The sequence below is a fragment of the Anser brachyrhynchus genome, assembly GCF_964034855.1.
Source record: "Anser brachyrhynchus genome assembly, chromosome: 11".
Taxonomy (NCBI): domain Eukaryota; kingdom Metazoa; phylum Chordata; class Aves; order Anseriformes; family Anatidae; genus Anser; species Anser brachyrhynchus.
The window spans coordinates 12,504,313-12,526,243 of NC_137706.1; the positions used below are offsets into that span (position 1 = coordinate 12,504,313).

General features: G+C 41.1%; 1 protein-coding gene across 2 annotated transcripts in view; it reads left to right on the forward strand.

Annotated features, from left to right (window-relative positions):
* The first annotated feature begins 549 nt into the window (after positions 1 to 549).
* SH3GL3 (SH3 domain containing GRB2 like 3, endophilin A3) overlaps positions 550 to 21,931 on the forward strand; it is a 53,271-nt gene continuing 31,889 nt past the window's right edge. The window contains exon 1 of one of the 2 annotated variants that reach the window (XM_080607186.1): positions 550 to 741. In XM_080607186.1, the coding sequence (XP_080463312.1) occupies positions 697 to 741 (45 nt within the window). In that variant the 5' untranslated portion in view covers positions 550 to 696. Of the gene's footprint in view, positions 742 to 3,978; positions 4,116 to 21,931 lie in introns of those variants that run through there. The other variant, XM_080607185.1, reaches the window with a different exon arrangement.

A 21,931-nucleotide genomic window follows, 5' to 3' on the forward strand; every position in this document is an offset into this window, starting at 1 on the left:
GGATCCTGCTGTCCTGAGCCTCCAGCAGCACCAGCGCAGCTACAGAGTCAAACCACAAAGCGGGCTTCGTGCTGACGTACAGCACCAGGCCATCGCGCTCTGAGCCACCGCCACGGCTGTCACACCCGCCAGCACAAAGCACAGGAGGGCAGATGTGGGATGCAGGAGATGCGATGCTATGACAGGAGATGCTACAGAGAAACACAAGAGGTGTGAGGTAAAAAGAGAAAACTGGAGCCTCGCTGGGACAGGTCAGAGGACGGAGGCCTTGCGGCCTGCCTCTGGGGCTCAGGCCGGGGCTGGGGGCTCGGGCTGGGGCCGGATTTGGGGTCCGTGCCGGGCGCCCCCCTGCGGCGGGCGCCCCTCGAGCCGCAGGCCGCGCGCCTCGCGCTCCCGGCGGTCTCCTCGCAACGCCGCGGCGGGGGCGGCTTCGAGCGCTTCGATTTGCATAAGCTCCCGCGAGCGGCCAATGGAAGAGCGGCGTTGGCTGAGTCATTTGCATGGGGACGCGCGGCGGCCAATGGGGGCGGCGGGTAGGCGGGCGCCGCGTCCAGCCGCGCGGGGTGACACAGCGAGGGGCCGGGCCGGGCCGGGCCGGGCCGGGCCGCCCGCACCTGACGGGACCCGCCGGGACCCGCCCGCAGCCGCCTCCGGGATCGGGCCCCGGCTCCGGGCGGAGCCGGCCGCGGCGGGAGGATGTCGGTGGCAGGGCTGAAGAAGCAGTTTCACAAAGCCAGCCAGGTAAGGGCTGCGCCTGTGGGGACGGGGAGGTGGCGGAGCCCCGGTGGGGGCACCGGTCCGGGCAGAGCGTCTCCGGCCCGTTCGGCGGCTCGGGGAGGCAGCGGCAGCACCAGCAGCATCAGCCCCAGCCTCTGCCACCTCCGCAGCGGTAGCAGCGGGTGTCCCTCCGGGTCCCCTCCTTACGCCCCTCAGCCTCCGGAGCTGCCCCCCTGCAGGAGGGGGCTGCCTCTGGCCGCCCCGGGCTCGTCCTGCCGGGTGCCGGCACCTGTCAGCTCGGGCTGCCGCCGGGTTCGGCTCTGAGGCCTCGCTGCTGTGAGGCTCCAGCTCTCCCCAAAGAGTTCAGTGCCGCTTTCTGCCACAAACTACTGGTGTAGTTTCCCAGCTGGCAGACCGTGCATTTCTCCTATAGGGGGTACCACATGTTTCTAGAGTTTTCCCTTCTTTTCTAGAGGCCGTACTTTATCTTTTCTTGGGTCAGCCTTCATCTTCTCCTCACCCCTTTCTCTCCAGTCCTGTTTTCTCTTGTGCATCTTTCGTACTTGTGCGTATTTCTCGTAAGACCCCTTTCACTTAAGCAGCTGGGCTGGTACACAGCGCAGTCGTGCCAGCCCTGCATTGCCGCGGTCGCCTCCAGGAGCGGTGGCAGTGGGATTCTCCTGGTGAAGGGGGCCAGAAGCTCCCGGGAGATCTGTATTTCCCTCGGCTCTCCTTGGTGATAATGACAGTGCTGAAATTCCTGTCTGTAGCCTGTTCGTCAAGTTGGACAGCTGCCCTGGGAGAGGGCAGAGAAAATAAAGGTCTGGAGATGACTTAGCTGTCACTTTTCCAGGTCCTCCTTCAGATATTTGGGCTGTCATCAGCCCAAATGCAGAATGTGTGCTTTGGTTGGGTATAGATATGCTAAATAAATATACCTAACATTTATTTTCACTCCTGTTATTTCTTTCCTGTTATGTACTGATCTTGAAGAATGTCACGAACCTAGATCTTTTAGTCGACTTTCTTTATCTCTTTGCAAAAACGTGGGACTTCCTGGGTAAACAAATTCATGGACAGTTAATGAAAGGTTTTGGCTTTTCTGGCACCTAACATCCCAGCCAGTGATGCAGCCTTTGGTATGGCAAGTTTGTAACTGAAGTAGCAGGAGGTATTTAGCAGAGGAAGTTAAAGAGGTAACCACAACAAATGCTTCCAGTCTAACAGTTGCAACTGTGTTGCTGCTTGCTTAATCCAGCCCAGATGTCGCGTAAACATTTAAAAATAAATAAATAAATACATCTGGGAAGCTGGTAAAGGTAGTAGCCCTGGCAAAATGGAACAACAGAATATACTGAAATTGACAGTGTATTTCCTGAAATGCTGTGGTACGTCTTCTAGTATTTATTACAGCAAGAAACAGGGATGGATAACTCAGATAATAATCTTCTGCTTAGGTTAAAGGTAAAGTTTCCATTTATTTTCAAATGAAGGACTGAGCATGAAATTTAAAGTAAATGGATTGAAAAAGCCTTTCTTTAGGGAAGGCAATGCTGTTTAGTAGGAAGTTCACATGCAGGAAAAAGCAGATACTGGAACTGTTTTTTGTTGTTTTTTTTTTTTTTTTTTCATACCTGAGGAACACAGGACACTTCAGAGCTCATTCTGAAAAAAATAACACAAGAAATAGCATATGTACACACACACACACACACACATATATATTTACATTCAAACACTTGATCAGTACAGATCTGAATAACTAAGTTATAATCTCTGACTCAGATGTACCCTCATGCCAATAAAGGTACATGGAAAACAATCGTGGAAAGTAACAGAAAATGGGACCGTAAGGGCACCTACAGAATAGAAATATTGTTACTCTGTCTTTTAGCTAAATTCTTTTGCACAATGCTAAAACAAACAAATGCAGAGCGTGAAAGAGATTCCTCAGCAGGGCATTTATAAAATCTCTAAGTACTGTAGGATCACTTAAGGAGATGTATACCTTTGCATATTGAATGGATGAGAGATGCCAAGGGTAACTGTTAACAGCAGACACAAGCATTACTTGGAGAAAGAATGAAATTAATTCCTTGCTTTAGTGTTCCCAAAGGAGAATGAGGGCAGATGACAAAAACTGGCAAATTTCCCAGAGGACATTGAGGAATACTGAAGGGAAGGAGAATTGTGCCAGGACATGTGATTGAGGAATGAGAATAATATTTGAAGGCTGGCAGAACCTAGAGACAGAAAATCTGAAGGATAAAGCAAGTGCATTAAGGCAGTCTGTATTTAACAAATTCATTCAAAAATGTGAATAAATATCAAAGAAGTGACACGATCCCTCTCTTTTCAAAATATACTATTTCCATGCAATAACAGACTTTAATTCAGCTGAAATAGCCCACAGTTCCACCTGAAATATAGACTAATATAAATCTGTGTGATCTGTAACTATGTATATATAAAGTAAATCAATATATATTATTTTATGTAGTCTTTCTAACAACCACTTAACTATTGCAGAGCTGCTTTTTTCAAAGGAAATGGATTTATTTTTCTTTTTTAAAGCCTTCATCTTCTGCATGTCTTGCTTTAGAGACTGTAGGGGAGAAAGGCAAGACATACTTTATGTGTACAGTGGAGGTTTATTCCTTTAATCCTTCTGGAATGTTTGTCTGATTCATGCCAACTTGGTTTATCTAAAGTTGCAGTTAAGTAAATAAGTGTTTACTGTAAGAAAAGGTCAGCAGTTAACTTTTTATGGCTTCTAAAGCCCTCACTGGATCTCAGGCATGACATGCTATTACATCCTTGGTGTAGTAAAAAGTCACCATGTCTCTACGTTTGCAAACCATAAATTCACAGTAAGTGTTCTTTATGGTTTTCTCCTGGATTTTTTTTACTCAGCAGTACTTTTCCCCCCCTGAGAACAGCATGTGTGTATAGGTTTTCACCTAAGTGCCAGTTTGGTAGCAACATTTGGAAGGCAACTCTGAGTTATGTGCATCTGTTGGAGGTGCTGCAATGAATTCTGCACTCTGGAGCGATGTTTTAGCTAGTTTGCTAGGTATCGTAATATCTAAAGGGGTGATTCTACTCCAGTGTCAATACCTTAATAACTGCTTCATCTAGTAGCACAGAACTGGTAGGCCCAAAGCAAGGTTATATGTCTGTGGTGTAATAGATAACAGCTTCCAGGTATGCTAGAAATTTCTTTACTATGCTCATTATTTAGGCTACAAGTTTAAATTGAAATGAGTGAACTGGAGTGAGGATCAGCTCTTTTTTTCCTGTCCATCTAATATCAGCGATCATCCCTTGAGTGCTAACTCATTTGGCTAATGAAACATCGAGCAGATCCCCTGTGGCATCTTACCACCTCTCCCTGGCTGGTAAGTGAGGGCAGGCTCTTTCTCAGAGCTGATTAACTCGTATGCGTGTCTCGTGGAACTCGCCTTTTTTTCTGGTTTTGAATGTTTTTTTCAAATATATATATATATATATTTTTTTTTTAAGTTAACCTTCACCGAGTTCTGTTCTTGATGAAAATTTGTCTCTTGTTACTTTCAGACTCTGACATATCTTATCTGTTTTCCTGTTTTCAATCTGAAACCTTTTGATGTAGGCGGGTGTATCTCTGCCTACAGTTTTTGTAGGCCTTGTTCTCATGGTGGCTGTGTATGTGGGATACCCAGATGGTGGGAGGACGGCATCTTCTGATGCATACTAGGAGTATTTTTAGAGTGATTTTCCTGTGTAGAAAAACAGTAAGTATAGAGAGCGAATAAGAAAGTCTTAATAGTCAGCAGCTGCTCTTATAGTTTGTGCTGTGCTCTGAAACTACAGCCAGGCTGGTATCTCACTGTAATGGTACGTGATTTTTTTCCAAGTAGTTGGAGGCTAGTGAGTTGAGAACCTCCTTCCCCTGGGGTGTTTTGGAAGCTCAGCCATGATGCTGGTGTCGGAAATCTGTTGACCACGAATGCTTTTTTTTTTTTTTAAATAATTAGTTGTGCTAAAAGTCTGTGTATAGCTGCAGTCTCAGTATCAACAACTTATTCGTAGTGTATTTCTCAGGCTTAGCTTCTCAGAGATGCTAAAAATTATTACTTTTGTGAGAAACATGTGACTGCCTCTTATTCTGAATATCTTATTTGTAACGTAAACCTGAGCAGGGATTGTTAGTCAATGCAGATTGGTTTCTTAAACCTGTTCCTGTCAGTGAAGAAGGATAGGGTAATGCTGTTCAGGAGCTGACTCTACTGTCTGTAGATAAGCATAAAGATGAACAGATTTTCTAAGAAAAATGTAGTTGTTACAACTTTTTTTTTTTTTTTGTCTTCTGAAAGGGATTTAACTTAGAGCAAGAAAGTATATGCTCTGGGCACTCCTCTCTTATATATCCTGAATGGTGTTTGTCTTTTCAAGTAGTCATCTATTTTTAACAACATTTTTGAAGGCCTTTTTCAATGGTGTGGTGTTTTCTTTGTTTTGTATTTGTTTGTTTTCCTGCTTCTGGCTATCACCAACAGTTACAAGGATGCTTGTTTTTCTCTCCCAGGTTTCTGCTATTACTCCAGTGATTTATGTGGCATTGTGATCTGATCTGCTGGACTGAAATCAGATCAGAACTGAGACCTTATTATATGGAATAGTCTTGCTGATTGGGTTTTGCTTTGTTTTGTTTTCCTGACTAGTGTTCCTTTCTGTAATGTTATGATACTAGCCCAGACATAATATTTACAATTTTTGAAGTCCATGTTGACCGCATTAATACACAAAAATTTTATTTACACAAGTATTTGCTTCCAAACAAACTTGAAGTACTTTGGTAAACTGAGGAAGAGACAAACTTTATACAAAGAAAAACTGAACTTGCCACTGAGACACAAAAAGAAAGTCTTTATTGACTGGCAGATTTCTATCCTAGGACTAGAAGCTGTTATCATACAGTCTGAGAGATACTGTTCTTTTACATTCAACCTGGATTGGGCACGATGAATTCAAGACCTCAGCAGAGAGAGGTCTCTGAGCTTTTATTAAATAATTTGTGGTATCCTTTGCTAAAACTGTAAGAATTATGGTGGTAGGACAGCAGGGAAAAGGATGTTAGCATTTAGTTTATTGTCTGAGATGTTTTGAAATGGATAATTATAATTCTTGTACATGGTTCAGAAAGAAGAATAAACCCTCAGACACTGTCAAGGACAAAAAAAAATAATAAAATAACATTCCTCTATGTACATGTAGATATCAAATTGGTCAGTATTGTTTATCTTTACCTGTGTTGTGGCTGGGCACTCCTGTTATGTAATCCAGTCATTATAAAACTATGCGGTAGATGATACACTGCTCATCTTTAATTCTTGATGATGATAGAAGAAGCTGAAGCTCTATGTAAAGCTTTCAAGGCTTGTTAGTATATAGAGTATTTGTTGAGGTATTTTCGTTGTTGGTTGGTTGATTGGTTTGTATCTTTTTGCTGGAGAGCTTAGTTCTTGCGGAAGAAGTCCTTGCATTACATATTATTTCAAATCAAAACTATTAACCTGATGTTGGGGGGGAACATGCTCCTGTGGCAAAGATCAGCTGTCATTTGTATGTGACAGGGGGAGGGCATGTGCTAAGGGGACAGTAATCTGCACTTCACCCCTCTTCCTTTGGCAATTCTAGGGGTGGCTCACTTTTGGTTTCCACAGCCGACTTTGGGTTGTGCAGCCAACCCTGCTGAAAATGAAGTTTGTTTCCCAGGACCAGAGTATTTGGCTAATAGGTAGGAAATATGAAGACAGTTCATCATGGCATGACACTGGTTTTCCATATTAAAAATATGTCTCAAAGAGCTGGGATGAGGGAGAAACTAGCTCTCAGGATGTAGGTTTATGGTTATATTTACAATTGTATTTGTAACTTGCCTACCAGTAAGGCATAACTGTATTAAAAAGGAACTTTGAGGGCTACGGTACTCAGCCAGCATACAAGTTAGCAAATACATTTGTATGGATCATCTCTGCTGCAAGCTGGGAATCTAAGAGTGATGCAGCTACAATCTGGGAGGAGGTTAGTTACATTTTACGCATACTGTATTTATTTGTGAAAACTGAATAGCCTTGCAATAGCAAACAGTAGAGCATGATGGAATTGAAGCTGAACTTTCTCCTTGAACGCATCTCCTTTTATAGATTCTTGGCTTTGCTGAAGAGTTTTACACAGGCATCCTGCAAGCTGGAGCTGAGCTGGCACTCCGTCCTTAACTCCTGCTGTTGCCTGAGTCATTGCGGCACACGCTGGGTAATACATTGCAGTGCAGTCTCTTGAGAATCCTGCAATGCTGAAAAACAGACAAGTGAAGCACAGCAATCGCATTGCATTAAGGTTTTCTTTAGTATCGTTAGCTAAGTGGTACTCCAAGTTGCTTAAATATCCTAAACAGATACATTTCTCCCACAAAGTTGCATTCCTGTATAGAATTCAGGACAGCCTCTGTAATATACATCCAGGAGGACAAATTCTGCTTTGTTATGCTGATAGAAATCTGGGCTGACTCAGTGTAGTGTCTCTTACATAGGCATATGCAGCATAACTGACAGCAGAATCTGGCTGATAAAACCTCAGTCTTCTTCTTATTAATATGAGAAAGTTGTGTATATTCTCGATAGACTGCAGCACAATATAGCTGCAGTTCCAGAACAAAGTATTGCTGAAGAATAGAAGTGTTTTAATATAGCATTTTGTCTTCTCTGCTACCCGAAGACCAATACTTTCTATAAATGTGTAATTCAACTTTCAAAATATGTCCCATTCTTAATACCTTCTGCAAAAACCCTATAAAAAACAAGCTTTGGTTTATAATGATACCATTAAGAACAAACTGCTTCTATTTATGTTAATGCCACTTTCACCCCAGAGTATTGTGATAGTCTAATTCTGTGCTGTGCTGTTTTCTCATTGTTAGGCTCTTTCCTGTTCATGGAAAGGAAGCCCCTGATGGAGTTCTATGACTAGCTGAGAGCTGAAGATGCAGGATTTAACAGTGCTTTTAACAAGACCAGTTAGAAAAGGGCTAATCTAGTGTTAGAGTACACCTTGAATTCTATTTTGTAGAGCTCTAGTGTCATATCACTGTACTTGTTTCTATTATTAAAGTTATATGCATTGATGGGAGAATATACTCTTTAATTTCCTACAACATCTCAAATATCAGCAGCTGTGTATGTGAAACACAGAAATAACTTGGCCTTGCCTGCTTCTATTCAAAGGACAATGCCAAGGCTCTGATGAGTATTAGTTCTGTTTCTGTACTATGCTAATGAAAGTACGTTTTTGGTTTTGTACCTGTGTTTAATGAACTGCAGTGACATCAGCCTGGTTAGGAACTGGACGTGATTATAAAATCGAGGACTCAAAAGAAATGGGTTTTTAAAATTCTATTATTGACAGAGTTTCTGACCTTGTGCATTCAGTTTATAGATATAAGGTGAAAAAGTCATGAAAATGTCATTTTTCTTTAAAAAAAAAAATGAAAAAGAAATACAACAGTAAAACCAATATAGACAGACCTAGGTAGTAACAACCTCCTTATTCCCTTTGGCGTGCTTGGCAAAGGCAGGTAGGTCTCAATGTTCCCATTTTTTATTTTTTTAAAAAATCACGTGCAAATAAGTAAGGTACTTGCAAGTGCCATGACTTCAAGGTTAAGAAGCCCATCAATGACAGACCCAAAATTAGATTATATGTTTCTGGACTACAGATGCAATGTCCAGTTGTTAGAAATTCTGCCTTCAAATGTTGTTAATATTTGTAAAGGTCTCACAAAGAACTTTACGTTCACTGTGGGTTTTTTGTTTGTTTGCTTTGCTTTTAATCTTTCAGTTTGCATAAGATTTAGGGATAAATACAAAATATAGATATGAGTTTGGATTAAAGCTCACATATAAATATGGTGTAATTCCATTGACCCAGAGAAAGTTCAGCTGAACTGAACATGGCATTTTCACCTAACGTTGCTGTTTTTAATATCCTTCTGGGACTGTTAAGCAATGGTTTAGAGATTAGGATTTTCAGATAACAATATCTCCGCAGCAGAGAATAAGTGGAAAAAAATATTAGTTAGTGCACTAAATAACACGTGTGATTGGAGGTCAGAAACGCATTGTTTTGATTCAGAATCGTGAACTTCCTTTTTGCAGTCCCATTGAGAGAGCTAGAAAGTGAACTTTGGTGCCTGTGCTGCCTCCAAGGCCAGAGAAGGTTGCGCCCATGGGAACGCTGCCCCTTTCCCACAGGGAATGTTGCACCCGGCAGCTTGGCTTCTGGCTCACAGTAGGTGTGTGCGTGGTGGGGGAAAAGAAACCCCATGAAAGTAAATAATTAATCAAAGCCTCTAACTTTACATCAGTTCAGAACCAGCAGTTCCAGTCTGCTCTCTAGAAATTCCTTCCAAAGAAAATAATGATAAGGTTCCTGAAGGCAGCAGCTTGAATGCTGCTTGTGGTGTATGCTGCTTGGATATCTGCCTGGCGGCACTGGAACACAGCAACTGTTAGTTACCTTCAAGATTAGCTGTTTATCATTTTATGGCTTTAACATCTGAACACTCCCTACCTGGTTTTTCCCTGTAAATTGTAATAAATTTGAACTACTTTGATGTTGGATGTGGGACTTCTTTTTCCCCCCCTTTTTTTTTTTTTTTTTTTCCTTTGAGGGAGGAAGGAGGAGGTTAGCAAACTAAACCTCTTCACTTCCCCAATCTGTGCTACAGCTCTCCACATGCTCTAAGACCATTTACATTATTTCTCAGTGGAAGGAATAATTTCTCCCTCCCTTCTACTGTTTAATGTAAGGTTGTGCTACTGCCTGTCACTGTATTTAAATTTAATGGGAAGGAAAACTTCTGTAGTGAAGAGTAGAAGAGAGGCACACAAACACAAGTGAACTGCAAGCTTAGGCAGGAAAAGTTACGGGCAGAAATGGCTTCATATTTGAGGAAATAGGTTGCAAAAGAGGCTTCTAGTTAAATATAAATAACTTTGCTGGGTACTTTCTCTCATCAGCAGTTATGGTCTATGGGTTTTTCCCTTTTCCTCAAACTTTCTCCTTGGTTACTTCTTTCTAAGCTTGGTCACAGTGGTTGTCCAAATGTTGTCTGAGTTTATGTTCAGTGATGATCCCTTCCTGTGCAGAAACTTTCATTTATTTCGTTGTCTGGGCCAGGCAAAGGGGCACTGCACGCAAAGGGACTGAGGACGCTGATAAAACCCCAACGGGCTGAGCTGCCGGGCGTGGAAATGGGTGATGCCAGAGCGTGGTGGCTGGTTGCCCCTCTGGGTTTGTGTGGTACCGGGAGGTGAGGTGGAGGAAGTGCTCTCCTCCTCTGTACGCCTGTAACAGGCAGCATTAAACTGAGTTTGGCCTCCAATGTTTGCGTCAGGGGCTTCTGTGCCTGATTCTCCAGCAAATTAGGATGTGCAGCTTGCAAACCTGATTTGTCACCCGGAGTGGGGAGAATGTTGTGTTGAGTGGGGAGGACCAACAACAAACAGTGATGAATTGGCTACGTGAATGAAAATACTGTGGGGAATGTTGGCCCTTATCTTAACTGATTTGGTTTTGGTTCGATTCTTCAAGTCTCTGCCCTTTTGTTTTCCCTGCTCCGTTTGCCATCACACACCATTTCGTTATAGAAGTTTGTTGTTCCAACTTCACTCTGCTGTTTAATATGCTCTCTAAGAGAGATTCCTTCATTTCCCTTCTATTATATAAACTATTCTAATTACGCAAGCATTTAAACTATATTTTCTGTTACAGTATCTTCTTTCTACTGAATATTTTTCTGCAATTCCTTTGGAGACTGAAAGGGAGTGTAACTTTTTATATCATCAAAATGGATCTTGCATAGTTTCTACAAAGTGCATATCTATTTTCCTTTTTTTTTTTTTTTTTATATGGTCATAAGCCATGAAGTTTTTCTCCCTTTAGATATTCCTGGTTTATAATGATGCACTTTCACTGAGACAAACAATAAAAAAACAAAGGATCTATTTTGGATCTATTTAGGTGGTGGGAAAACGAACAAACAAAAAACAACAACAACAACAAAACTAAATCAATTTCCATCTGAGGTCTTGATTCCTGTAATTTATCAAAAATATATTTGGGACTTGAGAAAGCTTTTGACTAATGGCTTAGCTCAGTCCTACTGAAATCAGGTGAAGACCTTGAACACTACAATGAGAGGTGAGGAGAGCAGACTGTCATATACTGGAAATAATTTCTGCTTTTCCCTGTCTCAATTTTTGTGTCAGGTAGCTTTGGTGGGCTCCCTGAGCCCCCAAGGTAATCTTTTAAAACAAGGATGTAAATAAGTTAACACAAATGGAAAGAAGCTTCTGCAATTACAGATTGGACCCAACCTAAATGTAGATGTTGGAGTAAAGTGATTGGAGTTCCCAAAGACATTGCATTCTTGTTTTTATGGCTGATGAAATCTATGATCTGTATTCAAAAGTTGAGATCCTACTTAATTATTTACTTGTAGAATCAAGGAATTGCAACTGCATCCATGTCACCTAGGAACTGTCCTCTTACTTAATGGTCCGTGCAGGTCAAATGAAGCAGATGGTTGCAATGTGCTGTTCCCATTGGTGCTTAAATGCGAGGCCAGGAGGCTTCAGCAATGTCTTTGGATGTGCCTTGTTAGTGGTAGAGGAATATTTTTCTTGTTTTCAGGTTGCTTCTGAAGTTGGAACAAAGGACTTTTACAAGGTGGTTTTAGTTTTTAGGTTAAAAAAAATAAAGCTCTTCATTTTGAAGTATATGTGTGCTTTTGCTGTTAAGATGATACCAGTAAAATCTTGAAATGCATGAAGATTTAAAATTCCCTAAAGCTCATAGGTGTGAATTGTCTTACCTCTCTCTGCCTCCGATAGCTCCAAGCCCCAGTTTTATTGTGCCTAAATGGAAATTGATGATAGCATTTCCATTATTTCGTAGAGCTATAGCGTGCGTCTGTAACCTGCCTTTAAGCCTTCGAAGAGGAAAAACTCCCCATAGATAACCTCAGCCTGAAATATATTTGTGAGACATTACTAAGAAGACAAACAGTTTGGAAAACAGTCTCTGGAGAAATATTTCTGAGCAAACACTGCTTAGAGAATAACTGAAATTCACTGTGTGGAATGACACTTGCCCGGAGCAGTGCTGCTGTGCAGCTGACTTTCTGCCAAAGGTCTAGGCTGAATTGCTGCGTGCTTTCTTTATCAGAAATATTCATTGCTTCTTACGTTGCTTTATTGACACTGACCTAGTGGAAGCAGTCTTTAGAGGCTCTCCATTAGCTCTTGTCATACTTGGGAGTTGTAGTCAGATTAGTGCGGGGTTGCAGAAATTAATGGGATTTCTGAGTGGGATTGCACCCTGCTGCAGAGAAGAAAGAACAAGTTCAGACTGAGAAGGCTGGTGCTAAGGATAGCTTGCATAACAGATTTGTGACTTTGCGCTTAGCACCTCTTTGTCTATCAGCATATTTGGGAAGCAGCCAGAAGACTAGTACAGATCTTCTAACTGATGAACAAAAGGTTTGTTGATACAAGGGGAAAAGATGCACATAAATATAGCTACTCTTGTACAAAAGTAGTAATGCTTCTAGGAATTGCTTTTTTGGGGATTATATCAAAATTGCATTTGTTAAGAAAATGAGGACAAGATTTTGCAAAAAATGGTGAGATTTTTATGGCCTCATCTTGACAAGTTTTGACAATTTTTGTGATGCTTTATTCAAATTTACACAACATTGGAAGAATTGTAGCTTTTGAAAAGCCTATTTTCAGGGGGAGGGAAAAAAAACCTAATGAGACTTTTCAAAAGTAAGTTATTAGTCAAAAACATTCTAATAAAAAAAACAAACCCATAAAAATCACCAATTAAGGTTTTGCAGAAAAAGGAACACCAAGTGTTGGTGATGGATTTATTTACGGAAGTGTTTATTTGTTTTAAATAAATTCTATTTAAAAAAAATAAATAAGAAAAATAATTTCCAATGAGGGGCTTATAAATATCTAAAGCAGGAGAAAATTTAAATAACAAACTATAAGGAGAAAGAAGTTTGAACCAATTACGTGTGCCACCTTGTATGATCTGATGAATTACCCTTGCATCTTCTGTATCAATGTTATGTGTGAGAAGTATCTTTAAGCCAAACCCCCAGATGTCAACATCTTGGGGTCTGGTTTAAATCCTAAATCAGGGCTAGTGGTATATGCCAAGCTCTAGAGCCATGTTGAAACTAGGGGCTCCGAGAGCCCCACGGATGAAGCCTGTATCAGGTTTCACTGAAGACAGATATTGCTACCTAAATAGCCCTGAGCAGTGCTCTTAGCCTCTGGTTTAGGATAGATGCAGGCAGATGGGCTGGAATATATTTGAGCTGCAGGCAATGAGTAGCCCCTTTGATTGCTCAAAATATTGTGCAAATGTTACCAAAAATCACCAATTGCTCTATTGCCATAATCCAAAATGTAGCTGTCGAATGAAATGGGTCCTGCAGACATTGTTGGAATATATGCCAGTCAGGGTGTTAATTTGCTCCCTTCATTATACATGGCACGTCTTCAAGGGGTTGAAAAGTGGCAAATCTTGCTTTTCTTTGTACTTACTTCTTCAAGCAGAAATGATAAATTTTGGAAAACTCTCTGTGATTCTGTATGCTAAGTACTTTAGAGTTGTTTATTAATAATTAAGCATATATCACTATGTGTATTCTTAATTATCATATGACTGATGAAAATTGAAAAAGCTGCATCTACTGCTTTGCTTGGTAAGAAGAATGCAGGACTTGTGACACTCATTGCAAGTGAGCTTGTAAATGATTGAGATTTGCCCTTCAGTGATCTCTTAAACTGCAGCTAAAGGTTCTTGTTAAGTGGGCCTGGGTATGGTTTGCTCCTGATAGGAGTACTGCATTTTTGTAGGAATTACTTGGTACAAACCCATGCACTGCTATAGAGGAGGACTCTGTAAAGGTCTGTGTTGTTCTCTGTGTAGATTATACTTAGAACATTTTTCCAGCTTTACGTGTTTTCCATTTAAAGTTGAGATTTGACAAAGTTTGATAACAATGAAATACAGATAATTCTGTGTGGAATTTCCTGTCCCCGTGCATGACGTCTGTGATGCATTTCTGCAGCGCTGCTGTAGCCACTAGAAAGAATTGGACCTCCTGGAGATGCAGGGCAGTGCCTGCCTGTCTTAGAAGTGTGGACTAAGAAACCCCATTGCTCCAACAGCATTTCAGGTTGTGGTATTGCATGTAACAAAGTGTTGCTGCCTAAAACCACTAATGTCTTTTGAAATGGAGTTCATGAAAATGAAGTAAAAATATATGGTGACTTCATCCCTAGACGAGTCACAGAGATAAAAATAATATTTATACTTTTAAAATTGTGATACCTAGAGTTTGTCATTTTCTAATAAGTGAACGAAAGGAGCATGGATTATTAAAAACTTACACAAGAGTGTTTGAGACTTGTTTGTTCCATTTAGGTTTTGCAACTCATCATGAGCACAGGTTGCATCAGCAAGAAGAAGAATATATCTTAAGTCCTTCTGTTTTTCCCTTGGGTATATTTGCTAAAGGCCTCACATGAAGTCAAAAGTGCTGCAAAGCTGCTGGGAGCATATTTTTTAATTTTTCAAAATATTTGAGTGATGAGACCGTGACCCCATTAAAAACTCACTTATGTCTGTAGTGGACCCAGGAACAGGAAGCACGTTGCTTCACAGTGCTCTGATGCTGAACATGAACTTAAGGGCCTGTGAAAACTGTCAGATGAAACAGCTTCAAAAAACAACCAAAAACCTCTCAAGCAGAGGAGCTCAAATATCATGCTGTTTCAAAGGGAAAGTAGTCCCTGTACAGCAGGAACAGGTGGGTTACCTTGAGTAGGATGTACCAGGCAATGACTGTGTGGCAGAATAATGTGGGTATTTCACAATATACTAAAACTGGTGGGAACTACAGGGCTGACTGCTCAAAAAGTCAGAATGACACCACTTAAATCAAAATGATCTGCAGTAAAAAGTAAGGGAAGGTGGTGGAATTATCAATGCATTTTATAGTGACTTAATAAAATACACAGGGTTAGTGTGAGCACTAAAAATGTAAGCAGTAGTTTAATAACATTGAAGGACAAATCTTTAAGGTGGTTCTGTGGGAATGGAGCTCAGTAAGAATTACTGCCTGATGGAGAGGAAAGCAGTTTCTGACAGAGCAATAAATAGAGATTATTCGTCACTTTCCATGCACCCAAGGTATACCTGCTGATAAGCATTATGCTGAAGCAGTGATGAGCAATAGTATGCTAATGTGAGGAGAAGTTAATTCTAAACCAGAGCGACCAAAAATTATGATTTTGACTGCCAATATATCTGGCTTCATACAACTTCTGTTGACAGTCTTGTTGCTCTGCTTCCTCTGTACAGCTCACTAGGGAGCTCAGTAGTGGATGATTTTGACCACATTTTTCATTGATAATAGATTCACTAAAACTGCCACTTTAAATATGGCAGGGCCAAGGAAATGTTTGCTTTATCCATATACATAGTCGTATAGTAATGTCTAAAACCCAAAATGGCACTCCTAGCTATTTGCAGTGTATCTTTTAGTGTTAGCAGCTCTTACATTTAGACAAATTCAAGAATGCTTTACCCAAATGCATAAACTTTGAGCTTAAAGCTGTAAATCACTATAAAAGTGCCCGCATCTTGTCTACATTATTTCTCCTGTGGTTGGTCTCATCAAGTATTGATATTTAGGAATATTTGTCAGTTAATTTCTAAGACTCAAATTTACTGTTTGTGATGTTGCATGTATAATGAGATTGCTTTGAATTGAATGAAAGTGATGTAAGTATATTCTGAGTTTACAAAAGCATAATTAGGTCAGCCCCAAAACGGAGAAAAAATCCCTGCCCTTTTCCTAGCCCTTACTTGGACAGGGCTCTCTGGCACCAGTTTTGATTAAATGTTATATTTTGGCCTCATGTGGGCATTGAGAATATACTCAAGGCATGAACTTAGGAAGAAATGGCACGTGCTCTGTGTCAAAATGAGGCCCAATGTATGGAGCCTTGCAAAAAAGCAAATATTTTGTTTTAAATGGGTTTTCAATAAAGCCGTCTAATATGCAGAAATCTTTGGTCATGAAAAATGTGGCAGGGCAACTGGATATTCATGAATTATGCAGTGCAGTTAAGTGTTTTCCAGAATAAAAAGTGATTTAAATGTTTTAAGGATGTTAATTGCCCATTCTGCACATGCAAGCCCTGATTTATGTGTTGACTGATTTCTCTGGACCCAGTGGCGGGGCGATACACCGGGCTTTGCTTCCATGAAGCCATCAAGTATTTGCTCAGCTTTACGTGCATGGCCAGCTCTGGGACTGTTCCTGGTCTCAAAGCTGGCTAAACCCCTCCTGAGCTGAGGCCTGCACTATAATCAGTGAGGTATTTCATGTGAGCTTTCCCGAGAGCCAGTGGGAGCCATTTTACATGAATAAGCTAGGGTAGTTTAGCCTGAGAAAAGAATGAAGGATCCATTTTCTGGGGTTAATTCCAGGGCATTGTGCTGGAACGGGTCAGACGATGTGATGGGAACACCAAGTGCAAGAGACTCCTTTAATAAGGGGCTATGACTCAGAGCAGCGCACTCTTCCAGGATTATGAGTGACAGTGTGCCAGCATTTCTAGAATGAGGCAAAGCATAGATTTTCACTAGATGGAGTGGAAACTGCTACGTCACGTGATGAGGACAAAAATAAAGAAGGTATTGCACTGACAAGGTAATGTCAAGCTTGTTTAGTTTAGGACAGAGAGAGGTTATTAAAGAAGTCAGACTGCTGAAGTGCATAGATTGTTTTGTTCACTTGTATCTTTGCACTGTGTGTGCAAGCCCTGCCTTTAAGGCATCAGCTGAAGCGACTGGATTCCATCAGGCTGAGGATACAGCTGCGTGGCAACTTGCAGCAGCCTAAATCTAGGCCATTGTGGCCTCGCTCTACCCCCGGGGTGAGCTCCTGCCCACTTCCTCACGTCAGCTCGGCGTGCTCGTGTGATCACACGCTGAGCTGATGGAGGATAGATGCAGCCTGGCCATCTGAAAGGGAACCCAGCTGAAACGTGTGGTTAGTTTTCAGATGGATTAGCTCACACAAGTGGCACAACAGCCAGTGCCAGTGCAAGGGAAGTCTCGCCAGGGAGGAGAAGGATTTAGAAAAGGCTAAGCAGCTGTGGAAAATACCTTAATGAACATTTTGTCTAAATTCAGAGTAGAATAAACCGTGCTTTGTAAGAGACCTGTATCTCATGGAAGTTCTGGATGATGAGCCAACAAGAGATCTCTGCTACCAGTTTCCCCCGGCTTTGGAGGTGACCATCATGACTTTGGTAATAATGGCAGCACTGCCAGCCATTTAATTTACAAAGCCTTTGAGTGGTAGGGCTTATGCAATGAAATCCCAGAGCCTTCACTGTGACTTCAGTGAAAAACTGAGAATGCTGTTGTGTGAGGGGAAAAAAAAACAAATATGCTTTCAGAGGAGGGGAGGAGGAGCTTGTTTCAGCTGTGAGGAGCACCAGGGGAAGGAAGTTCTGCTCAATTAGAGTGGGGACCAGCGTGACGAATGAAGTAGAATGGACACAGAAGTTAGGGTGAGGTTGTAAAAGGACTTTAAAGTAGCAAGAGGCAATCTGAGCAGTAAAACATAAATGTGGTATAACTTTTCACGTTCTTTCAATACTCTTTGGATAAAACTATGTCATAAGGGGCCACTTGGACAATTACTTGTTTGCATTTGTAAAAGCAATCTTTAAATTTAGTCATGAGAGTCTTCTAACATAGAAGCATCTTAGATGAAGCAGGAGTTGGAGTAACTATGACAATAACATGAAGGGTCCTTGTATTACTTGGAAAGGAAGCATGTAAAGGAGTAATTTAAATCTCTGATTTTCAGGGTTTTGTTTTATAGCATAATCACCTTTTCTCATCTTCTCAGTGGGCATGTATGAGTAAGCCAAAAGGAAGCCACACCTTACTTATAAGCACAGAGAATATCTGTAGAAAGAGGGATTGTTTTAAAGCCAAATCAGGATTGTACCGTTGCCAAGTGAATTTTTGCACTGGGAGCTTTAGAGGGAGGAAGAAGTGCTAATGTGATAACACCCTGTGGAACTTGCTCTGCATCTAACTTGTCATTCATAGCTCTAGCAACTATGTGTGGAGAGGAGAAAGGACAAAATATTGCCTGCTTGTTCTACATGAAACAAGACACCTAACGAGAAGCAGGAAGTGGTGCTGTTAAGTCCCCACCAGTGAGGTTTGCTGCTTGTCCTTTGTCACCCTGCAGGAGGACTGCCTCTGTGATGCACCACCACCATTTGTCTGCCAGTGTATTTTGGCTGGATAAGAGAGGGCCAAGCAGGTCATAGTTTGAAATTAAAATCCCCAAAATTTACTTTCCAAAGAAACTCAGACTTTTTTTTTTTTTTAAACAGAAGTTTGGAACTGAGTGAGGAATCAGTAAAATTGGAAAAGGGAGGAATGATATTAACTTATTAACTTAAGAGTTTTGGATGGCCCTTTGATGTCTTTCCACTTGCATCTTTAGGATATGCTCAGTTCCACAAGTGGCAAGATTTTAAACCGATTAAGGAACAATATTTTAGATATGCAGAATGAAATTCTGGAGTAAAACGTTGTTTCTGTCTGTGTGAAGCACTATGATTTCATGTATGTCATTGTTCTTGGCTACATGACATCTCAGATCAATTAACTTGATTTTTTTTGTCCGAGACTTCAGCGTAATCAGGTTTTCTCATTAAAAGCATTTGCATCTTCTCTTTTGAAACGTTGACAGTCTCGAGTCTCACACTTTATTATCGCTGTATGGTCCTAATAAGGCATTAAGATGGAATAATGTGTTTTCATCTAAAAATGTAGATAGGTCAGTTTGTTTTAGTATATTTGAATTCTTACAAAGATGTTTTCCTTTTGAGATGTGTATTTTCAATTACTTTCAATATACTGATTTATAAATGCATGTGTTGGCAACAGTGTTGAGTTCTTTGGGAAACACAGTGGAGATTTGTCAGGGAATTGTTCAAGGTTTTGGAATACAAAGTAGTTTTTGTTGTACAATGCATGTGCTGAAGAATAGCTTTAGCAGACAAGTTTGACTAAAACACCCAGTAATGCCACGCCGTGTCAGTGCCTGGTGCAAAATGACTCACTCTCTATAGAAATGTAAAATCGCATTATAGAGTCCAGAGTCTTGCACTTTATTCATATATGGACAAGAAATTCCTTTGTCCACAATACTATGCTTTTCTTCAATATCTGTATGCATTTAATTTAAGCTCATAGACACTGTGCTGAGTAGTGGTGTACACCCCATCTCGTGCAAGTGATCTGTTTGATTATCATTTTTCTCTGGTTTCTGTAGATTTGATATTTTACTGTCCTTTTTCTTTTTTTTTTTTTTTGGTGATTGCAGGTGAGCTATGGTTGTCAAACTGGAATGGCTGTTGTGTAACGTAGAAATACTGGCCTCAGAGCTGCATTAATTTGGGCTTGTCTCATTCTATTACTCGTGTTCTGTCTGAACAGTTGTAATGAATGGGAAAGGTTCTTTGGTGCTGCTTTGAAGGACCATAGCAAGAAGCCATCAAAGGGCTGTACGCAACCCTTCTGTGCAGAGCTCTGGAACAAGCATGGAGAAAGCACGTGTGATGGTTACTGGAGCTCCATGGTTTGTACAAGGGCACGGAGATGAAGGCTTTACTTAGGAACAGGATTTTGCTCTCTGGAAGGTGGTTGTATTTTGGTACGTGTAAATTGGACTTATTGGAGGAAGGAATGGGAGATGTAGAAATCTGAACAACTATGGGATGGACTCAGCCTATGAAATGTACTTCTTGGTGGTTTTGCTGCCTCCGATGTTCGGTAGCTCCTGAGGGCATCAAGAATAAAAGCACTGTGGTTTAGAAATTCTTATGTGAAGCGTGTGTTGCTTGCTTTTTCATTCCACTGATGTGGTCAAACAGTGAAAGTTACAGTGCTCGTTGGAGGTGCTGAGCAGGCCTGGTGAGGTACCTGGGAAGGATGTCAAGTCTAATACAGATTTCAGGTTAAAAGCATCTGAGCTGAGGGTTCACCACATCCAAAGGAAAGACTTCAGATCATACCGTGTGCCACAACTGTAGAGCTAGAAACACTGCTATGCCCAGATTCAGCTGGTTTAAAAGGTGGCGGGACCCAAAGGTAAAAATCCATCTTCAGGGTAACGGCAGAACTACAGCAGGTTGGCTGGGCAAGTTAATAACGAGTTCCAATAACCTTTGGGTGGTGCAGCTCATTTGTGGGGGACTAGAGAGGGTGGAAAGAACCCTGTGTTTGAATTGTTCTTTATTTAACTCCTTTGAGCAGAGTGCTTTGGGAAGCAAATGCCAGGCCTCGCTGCAGTTGAGATGTTGTGCTAGCTCTGTTGCTGTAATCAAGCTTCTGCTTGGTGACAGCTGCTCTTTTTTTTTTTCCCCTTTAAATGTACAACACATTTCTTTTCATGTTATTCAGTAGCTAGTGCTTAAGCTCTGTGCTAATGCTTAAAAAGAATAAAGAATGCATGTAATTAGGAAGCTGAGAAAGCTGCTATATATTATGGGAAAGAAAGAAAAGATGGCGCTTTTACAACTACAGTTGAGGGTCTTGCCAAGATTATCTGCATATGGTTACTGATTGCTTAATATTTTCTGTCAAAGAAGCTTATTAAAGGAAATTATATTAAACAAGTACTGTATGTGTTGTAAGAGAAAGAACTTGGCCTTTCAGGTTTTGAAGTGATGGAATACATTCCTTTAAACATTTTCTGCTAGAATAATATTAAATATTATGTATGCTTCTATCTCATGTATTTGTCCAGTAACCTTAACTCATAGAGCTCCAGGGTCCGACCCGAAGCTTAAATCCCAAAGGGTTTTGCTGACAGACCTGAAGGCAGGAGCAGACTCACGTCCCCCTTCAAAACAGAAGGGTTGAATTCACGCTGATGGCGTTTTGTCTAAGTGACAGCCCTCTGACTGGAGCCCTGTGCCGCTGCAGGTGATTTAGAGCTCGGGCTGTGCTGCGTTTTTGGAACCTGGCGTTACAGTGCTTTACAGACTGCTTGGCAAGTAGCTGCTCGCAGTTAATATAACTGGTGACACTTATCTGCTGTGTTCTTAAGTTCAAGTGTCCGTGTGTCTGTGGGAAAGTGCTTTTGCAATTTAAAGGCAGAAGGCCAAAGTTAATTAAACAGTCATAAACAGTGCATGTTGTTGGGATAGAAACCCAAGCTCATAGGAAGCAGCTTTTCAAGCAAAGGCTTATTGCAACTCCCCTTGAAAGCAAAGGTAGTTATATCTCTTTATAGCTGTTTCCCCCTCTCTCCTTCCGTTATTATCTGTTTCTCAAAATAACAGCAAGAACATGATCTTCTCTGGGATGTTCGTTACACTATTTGTGTCCCAGGACTCCTTATTCTTTCAGCCTTGAGTTAGAGATGATATAAATTAATGGCATAAACCAGTCTCTCACTTTGATAAAAGAACATGAGAGTGAACCAATAAATGTCCCCTGAGCAGAGCACTGAAAAGAACAAAAGTGTATGCGGCTCCTTCTGGGGGGAAGGTGGTGGGAACATTCGGGAGGGAAGGCTGGATGAATGATCATTGTTGTACGCATAAAATAACCGCTCATTCTAAAATGTTTTATTTCCTGCCTCAGCAGAAATTCTCAGAACAATTTATCAAGCCACTGCTCATAGCTGTAGGAATACTTTGTCTTGACACTTGTGCAACAAACAGGAACTCTAGCTAGGCAGTTCTTTGGTCCTCTGAGTTGGGCTTAATCAGAACTAACATGATGATTAGACCTTTTTTCTGGCAAGTTTTCTCTTTAAGTGACTTAATTACGAACTGTTTCATAGGATCAATATATACTGATGACAAGGCCAGAAGGGACGCTAGTGCATCTGGAACAATTCCTGGAGGTCTCATTCATAAGATATCTATGTTAGATGCACAGCAGGCTCTCACTGTATGACTGTAAATCTTACGTTAGGAAACTAGTGATTTAGGTAAATACATGGTTTACAGACTGTCAAATGAGTATCTAGTGCTAA